Raw genomic sequence first — 15,362 nt, 5'->3', positions numbered from 1 at the left:
TACATGGTCTGATAACAGGAAAAGGAACAGCAAAGAAGAAAGCAGACTAGAGATGAAGATGAGATGGTACGACGGCATCACGCTGACAAAAAGAGGCTGCCGGGTATTTTAAAGAGAGAAGCTGCCACGAGGCAACAAATGTTCAAGCAGAGTTTAAGGATTTCTATGATTACACCTGCAGAGGAAGAGAAGGAAAAAGTGAAACAGGTTTGTATCCTGTTATATCTTGTTTTTAATGGTGTCAGCAATGGGCTGTACCCTTTATGATGAGTAGGCAGTTCGTTCCCTATGATTTGAGTATACAGGTTCAATGGGAGTACTTACATCAGACTGTTGAGTCATAATCTAGGAAGCTTTTAGCATGTGTTACAATTACTACTCATATATTTCCACCTTGAAATATCTGTGATTCTTTTTTTTTCTACTTCCAATATTTTGAAACTCCGCCTCGCCAACTGTATATCATTTTGTTGGTATTTGAAAAGAAAAAGGAGAAGAATGGGAGGCTGCAACATAATGTTATTTTTATAGTAATTTTTCTGCATTGCAGTTTTTTGTAGTAATACCATAGGCATTATGGTATTACTTATGGTATACCATAGTAATACCATAGGCATTGCTAGCATTTTACAAAAATTCTTGACAAAGAGAAACGCTTGGAATCATGCAGTCTTTGGGCTCACTTCATATTATCCTTGCGCGCATCCAGCTTGATTGCTGGTAGTTTTCTCTGACTAATAACCTTATGGTCTAGATTTGAGATAAGTCAACTCGCGAAATACTATAGAAACATATAAAGTGAAATGACAAAGTGTTGCTCACATGAAGGATGGAGTTTGCTTAATAGCCATTTAAAGTGGTTTTCAATCCCACCCTGACCATTCCATATTTGGTCACCACAGCAACTCCAGGCCAATAAGAAATGTCAAAAAACCTCAGCATTCATGAAGATCTTTTATGCGATATGACATCTTCACGCCTATATTATGTTAGGTCTCACTCGGTACTATAAACTTAAATGTTTATTAATGTATTTAAAACAGCAATTATAAAACAATTTCTTACTCTAATCTAGCAAGTGTAAGGCGATTCTCCTGGTGTCATCAAAATACATTAGTAGTATGTAATAGTACTAATGACATGGGTCTTCACTAGTCTGCCTGGTTAGTCACTGAAGATGCACTTATACATTCAGAGTTGTTTGAGCAGAAACATTCGCGGAGATGAATAATTTAGTCGGTTGTTAGGTGTTACATTTTTAGACAACAACTGATTCATTAAAGCAGCCATCTTTTTATAAACATCTTGGCGTAAACTGAAATTATACAGGTAAAGCTCTCAGTAGTGAGGGTAGATGGCGTTTTAATGGCACTTTTTGAATGCTTGAGATTTCTATTGAATATTTCCTAAACCTAGTCAAAATACCTTATGGATAGCTTTGATCCAACTAGTAACGCCTTTTCCCACATAAAATATTTAGTTTACTACAAGCTTATATTCCGAAATAAAATGGTTTACGAACAAGGTATTTCTGTTGAGCCATCATCGCTGTTATAAACAGTGTGACCGCAGTATGTGTGCTAATGTTTTGATAATAATTTTCTTTTTATTGGTTTGTAGTAATTGTGTTTGTGTCACTGTAAAACACTTGTTAAGAATTAAATTATATCGACCAGCTTTTATGTGTCTCGTTTGTATTGAGCCTACTCTTATTTGGCAGTTCATTAGAGCTAAAAGGAAACACCAAATACACTTTCTCACAAGTTTTTAATTTATTGATCCACCACAGCAATAATTTCCCTAATAATGGACAGTTATTGATGAAGGAATTAGTGTATTCTATTTAACTTGATCTGTTACTGCTCTATCATTGTTATTGGTTCAGCTAATCTCATACAATCTCTTACTTTTTTATGCAATAAAATGTGCCTAAAATCAATTTACCTTGCAGTAGATTAGCAGTGACTGAGTGCTGCGAAGTGCTTTTAAAATAGTCATGCAACAGGCAATGAGAAATAATCAATTTAGGCCTTAAATAATTTTTTCAGCCAATAATTTTTAGGAGTTGTCTTCTCATACGCTGTCATGCAAGCGCTATCGCATCAATCATATTTGTGTAATAAGTTGGGTACAGTATTGCAATATTCCTGATTCAAGTACAATTAGCACATTTTGTTACATTTACTCAACTGTCTTTTTAACCTCAAACTATTTTTACAAAGAGAACTGTATGCATTCATAATGAACCCATAGCTTTTTTTAAAAAGAACTTGCCGAAAGAATCGTGCCCAATGATTTGCTCAGCATACTTTTATATTTTGAAACAAACTAGATGAGGCTTGCCAAATAGTGGTTTCCACTGATAATTTAACTTGAAATTATTTCTCTGACATTTCAGTATTTTGAAAACTAATATTTTCTTGTGCTGGTCGAATGGTAGGTATTGATTAGTAATATTTACTTCCAACAAATAGTTTTTTGTTTCTTGAATATTGTGATATATTATTTTTGTTATTGATTATTTGGCATAAACATGTTCTGGTTAAAACATGTTTATGATCAGCTGCTTGCTAATTGCTAAGAGTAGATGTTTTGGATTTGAGCCAAATTTTTTCAACATTTCACCTGACTGTGGTTATTCTCTACACAAAAATACATAAGAAGCTAACTACCTACTCTATGGTCACATGCGAATCATTATCAAGCTTAATTGCACACTCACGAAACCTTACTGAGTCTCACATTTTCTCATGTGGCTTGCAGACGGAATAGTCAATATTGGCTATACGCTTGCAGATGTGCAAGATCTGTGTAAGACCTAGTAAACAAATATAGATTATAGCCAATTTTTCATCGTTTAAATCACCAGCTGTACTATCTTTGAAAGAAAATATTACAGTCAATATATTAATGCCGGATGCTGTTGGTACAGTCAAACCCTCTCTCTATTTGGCTGCAGCCAAAAGGAGAGGTCTGCTTGTATCAATGGCCTACAGAATCGTGAGCTACTATTGGCTGATTGTGCAGTTGCTAGCTCTCCCGATTGGCTTGCTCGCTACTGCTGTTCAATATGCAAAGAAAAGACCGCAGTGATACTTACAAAGTTCTGCACTAACCACAGTAAAAAAAAATTTTTCACGTTGTGTCAGATACTTTTACATAATTTTGGTCTGCAAAAATAAGCTGAAAAATAATTTTATGTAAATATATCCTCAGCGCTTAGCATTGTAACCTGGCAATTTTACTCGCTGGTGCGTCACGAATCGGGTGCTAATGGGGTGACACTGACCGGTTAAGGATGTAAGTATTTTCATGATGAATGTATTCATATCCTGGTTGGCTTCACTCCTGTTTTCGTGCATTCATTCTAAATTTTGGTGATATTACAAGTGATTAATAGATGGCACAAGGTTCATTCTTGACCATTCGGTGGGTATTAATAGCTAATCGTTCCGACTCCAACCGCATGGTCCCTTATAATCGGTTCGACTAACCAGAGGTAATGTATTTTTTACTTACTGTTGATGTATGTTTGTTTGCGTTCGGAATATGACTGACTCATCTTAACTTGTGGATTACATACCATATTTACTACAGTCACTATCCCGCATCGATCCAGACCTACAGGCACTTAAACCCACCCATTCATCACCTAGTTTTTGTAGACTGTCTTCACAGAAAGGCACTTCCTTTGGCTAGCTGTTTTAATTACCATGGTCACATGGTACGCTCAAGGGTATGCCAGATTGGTGCGCGCCATTAAGAGTGTCTATGGGGAAAGATTTTTTGGAAAACTTTTGGAGTGTTTCAGCTACCCAGTGTGACTGAGCAAGCGTATCACTTAGGATATGGTCTAAGTGATAAAAAGGTGTGGTGTATGTTGCTCTAAGGCAGCTTTCTCAATGACCACGGATCATTTTTCATTTGTAACCCCTATCTAAAGACTGTATTTCCTGTAGCGCTGTAGCTTAAATAAATACATGTACTATATATAACTGTGTTATATTATATGTGTAGAAAAATTACTAAGATGCATGATAGTTTCTAAACTTTCTAATAAGAATGTCTTATACCATTCACACAGCTAATTTTAAATGTAGTAGTGAATTGCTCCATGAAATATAGTTGGTTTTGTATATTAGTGTATATGTATGGTACACTAGTGAATAAGTATTGTATACTAGTGTATATGTATGGTACGCTAGTGAATTGGTATTGTATACTAGTGTATATGTATGGTACGCTAGTGAATTGGTATTGTATACTAGTGTATATGTATGGTACGCTAGTGAATTGGTATTGTATACTAGTGTATATGTATGGTACGCTAGTGAATTGGTATTGTATACTAGTGTATATGTATGGTACGCTAGTGAATTGGTATTGTATACTAGTGTATATGTATGGTACACTAGTGAATTGGTATTGTATACTAGTGTATATGTATAGTACGCTAGTGAATTGGTATTGTATACTAGTGTATATGTATGGTACGCTAGTGAATTGGTATTGTATACTAGTGTATATGTATGGTACGCTAGTGAATTGGTATTGTATACTAGTGTATATGTATGGTAAACTAGTGAATAAGTATTGTACACTAATGTATATGTACGGTACACTAGTGAATAAGTATTGTATACTAGTGTATGTGTATGGTACACTAGTGAATAGGTATTTTATATTAGTGTATATGTATGGTACACTAGTGAATTGGTATTGTATACTAGTGTATATGTATGGTACACTAGTGAATAAGTATTTTATACTAGTTTGTATGTATGGTACACTAGTGAATAAGTATTTTATACTAGTTTGTATGTATGGTACACTAGTGAATAGGTATTTTATATTAGTGTATATGTATGGTACACTAGTGAATAGGTATTGTATACTAGTGTGTATGTATAGTAGGCCTACACTAGTGAATAAGTATTGTATACTAGTGTATATGTATAGTACACTAGTGAACAAGTATTTTATATTAGTGTATCCTATATGTATGGTACACTAATGAATAGGTATTGTATACTAGTGTATATGTATGGTACACTAGTGAATAGGTATTGAATACTCGTGTATGTGTATGGTACACTGGTGAATAGGTATTGAATACTCGTGTATGTGTATGGTACATTAGTGAATAGGTATTGTATACTAGTGTATATATATGGTACACTAGTGAATAGGTATTTTATATTAGTATATATATATATATGGTATACTAGTGAATAAGTGGTGTACACTAATGAAAACAACATTGTGCTTTTAAAGAGTACATGGAATCAAGTCAGATTTAACAGTTGCATGAATAAGCATGGTAACACATACAGAATTTCCTTGCTTTAAAGATATATATATACATACCTCTATATTTCATAGGAGTTCTACACAAGCATCTAAGGAAAGCAATCAAAGTGGTGATAGTACATTGACCATAGCATTAAGATTTTACAGTTAGTCGAGTAGTAAGTCAGCCATATAACTACTTGTAACAATAACGATAAGACATGTTTGTCATTGAACTGCGTTACTGTTTGTTTGCAAACATGCCAAATGATAATAAATTGCTCTATTAAAATCTTACTTCTGATTAAAATTTTAAAAAATTTTGTAATGGCTTTTGCAAAACGTGTGTGCTGATGCTTTCACATCCTCTTTAAGATGAATTGTTATAAATGGTCACAGATTACAACACATGTAAACGCCTTTATTGCAAGTTGAAGAGTACTCGCAGTCACCGACATGTTCAGTGAACATAGATTCCATCAATTGAAAGATTCTTCAAAGGTGTAGTATCCTTCAAAAGGTCAACTATTCGTAGTTTTGCGCAGTTCCATTATTCAAGGCATCGCACTGCAGTCAATATACAGTTTTTTACTGTTTCAAATGGGTCTTCGGTTAAAACTACAGTAATACTTCAACTTACGAGTGCTCTAACTAACGTACGAGAAACTTGAGATACAAGCTAGCTTTTAAGCAAGTTTTAGCACTAACATACGAGCAATGTTTGAGATACGAGCACGTGAGTCAGTTGCAAAGTATGCCGGAGGTGTTTTATGAGAATAGCATCACTCTGTATTTTTCAACTACTCAGGTTATACTTTTGTACCGTGTTTTTTGTGCACGATTTTCTGTGCAGAATTATGTGAATTAAAAGTACCGAAAAGTAGACCGAAAGTTTGCCAGTAAAATGAAAGATAATGGAAAGAAATGCAAATGATAACAATTGATATTAAACAGAAAAATATGCGATATGTGTATGCGTGATTGATCTAGCTCTATGACAGAAATACATCTACAATTATCAAACCGAAGAGTTATATTCAAGGCATTTAGTTTGCAAAAGGACTAACCATAGTTTCTAAACGACGCAGCGATCTTCACGACCGCTGATGGAGAGAGACTGCTCAGGCATTGGATAAAAGATAAACAATTGGCCGGTGACAGCGTAACTGAAACGATGTTTAGATAAAGGCGAAAAGGCCTATGTGAAAAGGCCGGTGCTATCTATAAAAATAGACTTTCGGACAAGTTGGCTAGTGGTCGTGCATTAACCCTTTGTGACGACACCAGTGTTCGTCCTAATCGCAACACGTTGAAAGGGCGACAAAGGCAAACGTCCTTAGATAGGTTTATTTTAAAACGGCCGGCTAGTCGTGAAAGCGAAACAAAGGAAAAATTAGCTAACCAGCGAGAAACTTCCAACTATGAACGCCGAAGAAATTTTAATTACGAAAAATGAAAGTTTGCTTTTAGGTTTGCTTTTAAGTTTGTTTTTTAAGACTTTGATAAAATCCAAATTTATCAAATTCAACTGTTGTAATGAAGAATAACACTTATATCTCCCTTCCTGGCAAATGCTAGCGTTAGCTGCTACTGTATGTATTTAATTTTACATTTTAATTAATCACATTTCCTTGCATTGTTTTTTATTTGTTGCTTTCTGAAAGCATGTGGTAAGTTAGGACAATAACCAACATGTTTTTTCTGTTACAATATCTTGTTTTGAGTGTTTTATTTGCATGTTTTAGAGTATAGAAACCAATTAATATATATTTAATTGTTCTATATACAAATAAATTGCACCAACATGCGAGTAAATTGACATACGAGCTCAGTCTCGGAACGCATTAAGCTCGTAAGTCGAAGTATGACTGTAGTGATATTCTAGCATTACTGTAAAAAATATTTTTTAATGCTAATATAACTGCATTTCAAATGTCTTACAAATGATAGTAGCGCAGAAAGTTAGTTTTTCCATAAGGATTCCGCATTACATTGGAAGGAACTAAAATGCTTCCATTTATACTAAAAGCATGAATTTTGTCTCACAAATGTTTGTTATGGAATAAAGATCCTTATTTATGATAAGTAATGGTATTGATTGCTACCTATGTCACTAGCAACAAGTTTTTTAATCTTTGGTCTAAAAATTATACTAAATGATATATTTATTGTAGAGAACTAATATGAGAGGCTATAATAGATGTTACAGTAGGCCTACACAGTTCTGAATGCAAACTTCTCGTAGCAGTTTGAATTTTTGAAGATTTCCGTTTTCATTTAAGAAAGATTCATTTTTAAGACCTATTTTTCAGAGAGTATAAATCATTGGAATAGGCTCTTTAGGATAGTCAAATCTTTGTGGTTTAGCTGGTTTTCATGCATCAGAACGAAGCAAATGACGAGTCATTGAGGAGTGGGAATGTAACGATTCCCCTAATGACATCGAGACAGTTGCTCCCAATCTTGTTCAACAACAGCATGAAATATGTCTTACGTAGGTGTCCATTTGTGATCCTTTATATGGTATGCGTAAGCAATCTGTATAATAATGCTGGAGCCGAGGGGTAGCTATGGGTGTTAATTTATTCAGTGCAGAGAGGTTTGACTCGAGGCTTGGTGTTGACGCTACAGTATAGAGCGGTAGTATGAGTGTCGCTATTTCTTTCACAATGCTTTATCCAAACTTGCTCTCTTTCAATACTCTTGCCGGTTGTATATTGGTCTCACGAAGAATTACTGCAGCGGCAGTAATTCTTTCTGATTAATTTTCAAAACACGAGTGAGCTTGTTGCTAATTGAGATAGCCAATGAAATGCAAGGGATACAAACACCAGCAAGCATATGCCAAATGCATCAATGCCTGCATAAGCCCGGTCTGCAGTGATTGGAATCTTATTAGCCCGCAATGCCTTTGATTATGTCAGTCTGTCACACTGCTACTCCTCCATTCTTTTTTAGTATCCCAAGTCGTGGAAACAGGAGGTAATGCGATGTCATGTATTTTGTGAATAATAGGTTTGATGACCAAATATATCTCTATTCGGAACTGTCTGAAAATGTCAAATATTTCATGTGCCTAGATGTCAAGTGTCTGTGATGATTTGGCATGTTGCCTCCACTTGATTGAATCGTGCTGCTTTGCTTTGCTGGCTCAGCACCCGCATTAGGAAAATTATTTATTTCACATGCCAAGGGGTTGAGGGATGATATACAAATTTAATGTACTTAATTTCCATGTCTACTTCTACCCACGTACTCTCATTTCTACCCAACAGTTCTCATCTTAGCACATCACTTGTCATATGAATTATATTCTAAGTAATACACATAGTATCGGTGATCTATCAGTAAAATATTCTTTTTGCCAATGTTGTTACAATTAAAAGTAATCACTAAGTTCCATAGATTTTTATTTACGCCACGTTTTATAATTAACTATAAGTATAAAATATTTTCTCCAGCTTTTTGGTAATTTGTTATTTTATGATGAAAACTTGATCTCAATTTGGAATTGTTGGGCTCAGGGTTTGGCTATTCTGAAGATGAATTTTATAGTACACCGTAAACCTCATCATTGCTGATAGATCCTGATGGGTGGCCATAAAACCGATTCTTAAATAGTCTAGTAGCTTGTTCAGCCCACAATTCCTTGTATTTCTCAGAATTACCAGAGTTTCTCAGAATTTTAATGTCGTTACCACAAATAATAATAAAATAGCTAATATATCTCTAAAAATAAACAAGTACAGTCTTAACGTCTGGATGAACCAGTTTATCTTATAAGGTTTATAATAAACAACGACCGATGAGTGCAGGCTGCTCTCACTCCCCCTTACTCACTTCAGTACTTTCATAGTAATTTTACAAGTCACTAGTAGTTTGAGTTTTACTTCATTTCAAAATCTAAAAGCAAATGCTATGCCTATTGTTATTAGTTGATTGTAGAATATTAAAGATTTAAATTCCCAAATAAATACATGTAGCAAGTGTTTAACAAAGCCTGACAGCTCAATTATTGTACAGAGGTGTAAACCAGTTATGCATTGCTTACCCATTTATTGCATGTGGTTATGCCATTTTCATTGATGTGACTTCTAAACGCCGTCGTAAATTTCTTTCAAACCATTAAAATGACCTCGAATTATTCACCTCCTTTGGTATCAGCTTTGTGGAACAATAATGTTATTCGCTTGAATTCCTTTGCTTATACTTTATTCATTTAAATTACACTTTTGTTGAGTCTCGTTCATACTTTTCCATAGACAATTTTTTGTAATTACAATATTTTTGTAGACAATTAGACAGTATTCTATATATTATCTCCATCTTTTATGAATGCTAGAGGTTGATCATATAGTCACCATCTAGCCTTCCATCACGTTATTCTACCATGCACATGCCTTCTAATATTAATAGACCTTGATGATGCATTTCCTCTTTGCCGTTTACCGCAAGCAAACGTTTTGAAGTTTCTGTTAGTTCAACTTATTCATTACAGCCTAATTCTGAGTCTCTTTGAGCATTAGTAACAAATTCGGTATTAAAAAGCTGCAGAAATTCCAAAAAGATGACGCAGCATATTTAGTATGCTGTCAAATCGTGACCTACACTTTTTTTAATTTGAGTATTTTTCGTAAAGTGTCATTAAATTCGAGCCAAAATTTGACTCAAAGACTAGTATTTTCTAACGTGAATGTCCAAAGTTTCTCGAATCATCTCTATATAACTATTATCTATATAAATACTAAGTGACAATAAAAATCCTTTTTTTATAATCAGTTGAGTTTTTAAATAATTCATTTTTTTACATTTAATTTTTGCAATGCATTCGGTTCAAAACTACCTTTAATTACCTGAAACATTTATCATTCAGCTTTTTAGCTATGAAATGAACAAAACAGTGTACAGTAGATGCTTCTACAACGTGAACAGTGTACAGTAGACACTCCTACTACGTAAACAGTGTACAGTAGACACTCGTACAACGTAAACAGTGTACAGTAGACACTCCTACAACGTAAACAGTGTACAGTAGACACTCCTACAATGTAAACAGTGTACAGTAGACACTCCTACAATGTAAACAGTGTACAGTAGACACTCGTACAACGTAATGTTTATGTTATAGGTATTTTACGTTATAGAAACAGTAAAATGCGTGTAAATTGCCTAATTTGTTCCAAGATCTTCCCAAACTCACCCCTGTGGTCTTGCAAAAAAGGGAAAAACTAGAATTAACTTTTTAATTTAACGACTACCATAATTGTAGTATTATAAGTTTGTATCGGCAACTTTTCTCCTTTATCTTATCACAGTAAGAAGACTTATCACTATGTCTAAAATAAAGTTAAGCCAAAAATATAACTTTACTAAATTACTTTAGTAAGACCGGTGTCTATCTGTCCATCCATCTATTCATCGAAAAGGTGTAAGGTTATAATAAAATAGAGCTACCCCAACTCAGGACATTCAGATCAGTAGATTGACACTCTAAAACCTACACCAAATACTTGCCCATCTAGTTGTTGGCTGTTCTCTGTAGGCACACCTTACGATTTCTCACGGCAAACTGGACTGCCAGAACGCCAGTGTAGTGTATATACATGTATAGAGATAACCTTACACGTCGTTTTCTCTCTCTCAAAACGACAAGAGGAAAAGCGATATTTCTAAGGCTAACCAGGAGAGATGCTCATTATTCAAAACTAAATTGAGACATGCGCTGACCTCACACCTAACGTTATATAAAACTTTTTACGTTGTACAAAGCTAAAACTTTACATAAATTCTTTACATTATGTGGATTTTATGTTATAGGAAGTATACGTTATAGGAGTGTCTACTATATTACTATAAGAATATTTTCTTTGACATTCAACAGTTTAGACATACAAAGAAAGTGTTGGAATGGATTAGGTTTTCTTAAGTTAAACTTTATACTGAAGTCTAAACAACTAACATCTTGAAATGACTGTTCATAGAGTCAGTACAAGAGTTTTAAAGGATATGAGCTGTAAGCTACGCAACAAACTAATATTTCATTCAGTAATAATAGTAATTCAGTAATAATTCAGTTTAGTTCAGTAATAGCAGTCATTGTTATGGCATATTCAAGTTCGTTTTCTAACTAAAAAAACCTTTACGGTTTTTTAGTTAAAACTTTGAATGCGACATTATCATAATAATTAATAACTGTATCAAGCTAATTTTTTTTTAATCAAAGTAGCTCCTTGTTAACTCGGTCTGATACTTCGACGAATATGGAAAACGGTTTAGCAAAAATGCTGAGGCCAAAGACATTAATGTAACTCCATCCGGAGAGCGCAAATTATAGGCGACATTGGCATCCCTTTGTCCGTGAAAGGGCTAAATTTATCTTCCCAAAATTCTGATGAGCTAGTCGAAAAATACAGTACCACTCTCTATTTGAACGTCACCTCTAATAAAATGCCACTATAAGGGAAGAGTTGAAAAAAGAGCGCCATGGCGTTCAAATAGAGGTTTTATAGTATGTTAATTCTGAAACATTTCTACAAATAATAAATCTCCAAGCGAATGCTGTTTTTCTCCACTCGGGCAAATTTTCTTATTGCATGTTTAGAACATTTATTCATTTCCTTATTTATCAATTCATACAGCGTCCTCACAAAATATCTGTTTGTAAAGAACAAAAGTTGTTTTCACATGTCATCTGGGTATAAGAAGCGTGAGATGCTTGCATGCATTCTATTTGTCACAGTTTGAAGAGAATGAGAGGAAAAGAATGAAGGCGGAGATTGTACGACAAGAGCTCAAACATAAAAAACAATGGGAGGAGCTCAAGTCCTTCAACACGGCCAATGAAAGAGAGCTGGAACAGATTCAGGTTAGTCCATCTATAAAAGGGATGTAAGAGGCGACATCAAGGTCAGCAGCTATAGCTAGCCTTCCCCTCACATCGTTACCACATTCCTCCACATTTCCTCCGGTCTTAGTTTTGTCTCTCTTAGACCGCTCTAAATGTCCAGCTAGGGTTAGCCTCAAATTCTTTTTAAATCCTTTGACTTCTTCAATATTTAGAGACGCGCAGTATTAACAAGTTGCCAATCATTAAGCAGTCAGTGTTTTTGGGTTTTCCTAGCGATTCCCATGGTCTTAAATTTAATCTTAATGCTTTCAATCTAAATCTCTGCACCGTTGAATTGTCTGAGTCAAATGTAGGGTGCTATCAGACCCTACGCACATTCTTCTACTGGGTCCGAGGAACACTTGTCTTTGAGCGAAAAATCAGTAAGGACTACGCTTACCCTAAAACCTAGTTATCCTCGCCGTGTTGCTTTCAATAACAAGCAAACAAGACAGCAATTAATCTTATTTAATAGCAACATTTCTAGCATTCACTGAACTGCATGTTCTACTACTAGCCGTATTCTATAACTTGAAGTATTGTTGAAACTCTCAGGCCAGGTTTTTAATAATCTGTCATAGAGCGATCCGCATGCCAACAGGGTTTTTGTGACAAGGGTACATCATCTATCCTAGTTTTTGCAAAAACTAACATAATTTTATAATTATGAGGAGTACACAGGTACATTCAAACGTCATATGCGTATTCCATACATCTTGCGTATAGGTAATCTGACAGCACAACAGCCCTCTAGTATTTGTGAATATATATCTTGGTAAGCCGATCACGTCTATGACATGGGTAAGTTTTCAATTAAATAGACATGTGATCATTTGCATGTTCAACTGTGATCGATTCATAATATCTAATTTGGCTCAAACTAATAATATATAACTATAATATAATCATATCATAATAAATATAATCATATAATGGCCATTTCTACAAACGGCCATCAAAAGACTACAGCAATATTTTTACCCTCAAATGTGTGGCACTGATTTTAGATATTCAGTGGAATCATGTGTCACGCTAGTAATGTGTTATAATTAATACAGAGGATATGATATTCCCAACGTTGTTAGTTTTAAACGATGCAATGAAGCATAAAATTTAAACCCTTTTTGTGCTTTTTTCCTGAACATATGGATAGACCGGATTCTGTACAAGCAGGTTTGATTTTATGAGTTACTTTCTCCTCCCGCGATCACACCGTCAAGTAGGCTCTTGTGTAGATTTCTAATTTGCTGAAACAGTATTACTTTCTTAATGTTCTTAATTTTATATGTTGTCTAACAGTTAGTGGTTCCAGCTTCGGCTCTGTTCACTTAAAAACATACAATAATACCTTGTCAATAACTCAATATGAACGTGTTTGCCATTCTTTGCAAAAAATACTAAATTGCGATATTCATCTTCTAACAAAGGTGTAACAATGTTTATGACAGTCTTTTGGCAGAGATTCAATAGTGATTTGCAGGCTCATCATTCCTTGACAAAAACAAAGAAGGCACTTTACTCTATTCTAGACAACCTCTAGAATAGAGTAAAGTTTGCATAACCTTGTAACCTGCATAACCTTGCAGTACCTTGTTCATCCTTCAAAAATAAACAACTTTATAAATGCTATAAAACAACTTTATTATATGGGGAGGGTCGGACAGTTATGGCTATATGGTTATGGTTAAGGATGGATGGTTATGATCATACGGTTATGGTTATATGGTTAGGGTTGGACAGTTATGATCTTATGGTTATATGGTTAGGGTTGGACAGTTATGATCTTATGGTTATATGGTTAGGGTTCGACAGTTATGATCATACGGTTATGGTTATATGGTTAGGATTATATGGTTAGGGTTGTATGCTTTTATTTATGAGTGTATGGTTGTATAGCTAGGTGAGCCTAGTAAAAATGTATTTGTTAGTAGTACAATTCTAGTTTTACCCTGACACAACAATAACACAATCTTGTTGTGTTGCCTCTGACCGAACTGAAGTAAGCTCACATTGACAGTGGTCGTTTAAGGAAATTCACTGGTGTATGTTAACTTTTCATTTTCCATTTTCAAACTTGTCGATAAACTAAAAATTAAGTGCGTAAAGAGAATTGAATGATTTTGAAAGGCTTGTTTTATGGTATTTACTTTAGTAACTGCTCGGACGTGATCTGCGGACCTCTAGTCACAAGGCAGTCACATGAGAACATAATTTTTTCTGCAATGACATGCAAGGTTGCACAAAAATGCAACGTTGTTGGTATTGAATTTCTGTCCGTCGTTAAATGCTTATCCCTGTGTGTAGTTGCATACTCTCTACACCGTCTGTTGCAGGTGTTTCCTACTCGCTGCTGTATTATGTTATTAGCTGTTGCTGGCTGTGATAACTTTTGCTGTATTTATTATAATCAAAATAGGAACAGTCCTACAAAGCGATCTTTCATTATTACTTTTATAGGATGGGTAGATAACCTGGATTATACTATACTAGAGTATAGACGGATATAGTTACTTATGTCAAGCTGTGAACATTATCTAGTGTACATCGTGCCAAGAATCATTTGGTGCTGATTGACTTTGTCTTTAATAGGCGCTCTCTTTTTATTGTTCAGAATGAAAAACGTAAGATGCTGATAGAGCAGGAATCAGAGAAGATCAAGATGCACGAGCTCGGTTACCAACAGGAACTCGCCAACTGGAAAGCCAACCTACAGCCCAGAAAGCAGGTAGAATGTGTAACCTTTCTCCTAGGTCTGCTTCCGAATACACTGGTATTTAGGAAGCGCGTGTTTGCTAGGAACCAGCTTCCCTGTTATCCCCAAAGGAATATAAGATGCTGTTGGTTGGGCTTAAGTACGTTTTCTTATTACCATATGTTATGATGATGTGACGATAACAGGAAATTGAGGGATTGTGGTTGGTTACCATCCAATGTGGTTACATTGTCACCCAGGATTTGACTGATGAGATGGAATTTTATAATTCATGCTGAAATGACAACTTGATCTTTCAGCTCTTTATGTACTGGAGTAATTTGTTTGTATGAAGAATCAGACACTTGCATGCAATCAGAAAAAGTTTTGGTTATATGAAATGCTTCATTGGTTTAAATTTCTCTATCAACAATGAACTTGGTTGTTTGACCTTTCAGAATGTTTAGAGATATATGAAATAGTGTTGGACCCTAT

General features: G+C 34.9%; 1 protein-coding gene across 2 annotated transcripts in view; it reads left to right on the top strand.

The window, feature by feature from the left end:
- Positions 1-15,362, top strand: part of LOC137391841 (serine/threonine-protein kinase 10-like) — a 78,847-nt gene that overhangs the window by 56,895 nt on the left and 6,590 nt on the right. For both annotated transcript variants that reach the window (XM_068078385.1, XM_068078384.1), the window contains 3 exons: positions 19-207; positions 12,029-12,154; positions 14,787-14,900. In XM_068078385.1, the coding sequence (XP_067934486.1) occupies positions 19-207; positions 12,029-12,154; positions 14,787-14,900 (429 nt within the window). The remainder of the gene's footprint in view (positions 1-18; positions 208-12,028; positions 12,155-14,786; positions 14,901-15,362) is intronic.

Source organism: Watersipora subatra, chromosome 3, assembly GCF_963576615.1.
Source record: "Watersipora subatra chromosome 3, tzWatSuba1.1, whole genome shotgun sequence".
NCBI lineage: Eukaryota > Metazoa > Bryozoa > Gymnolaemata > Cheilostomatida > Watersiporidae > Watersipora > Watersipora subatra.
Note: the sequence above shows the minus strand (reverse complement) of the source record. Positions and strands in the feature narration are given on the sequence as shown.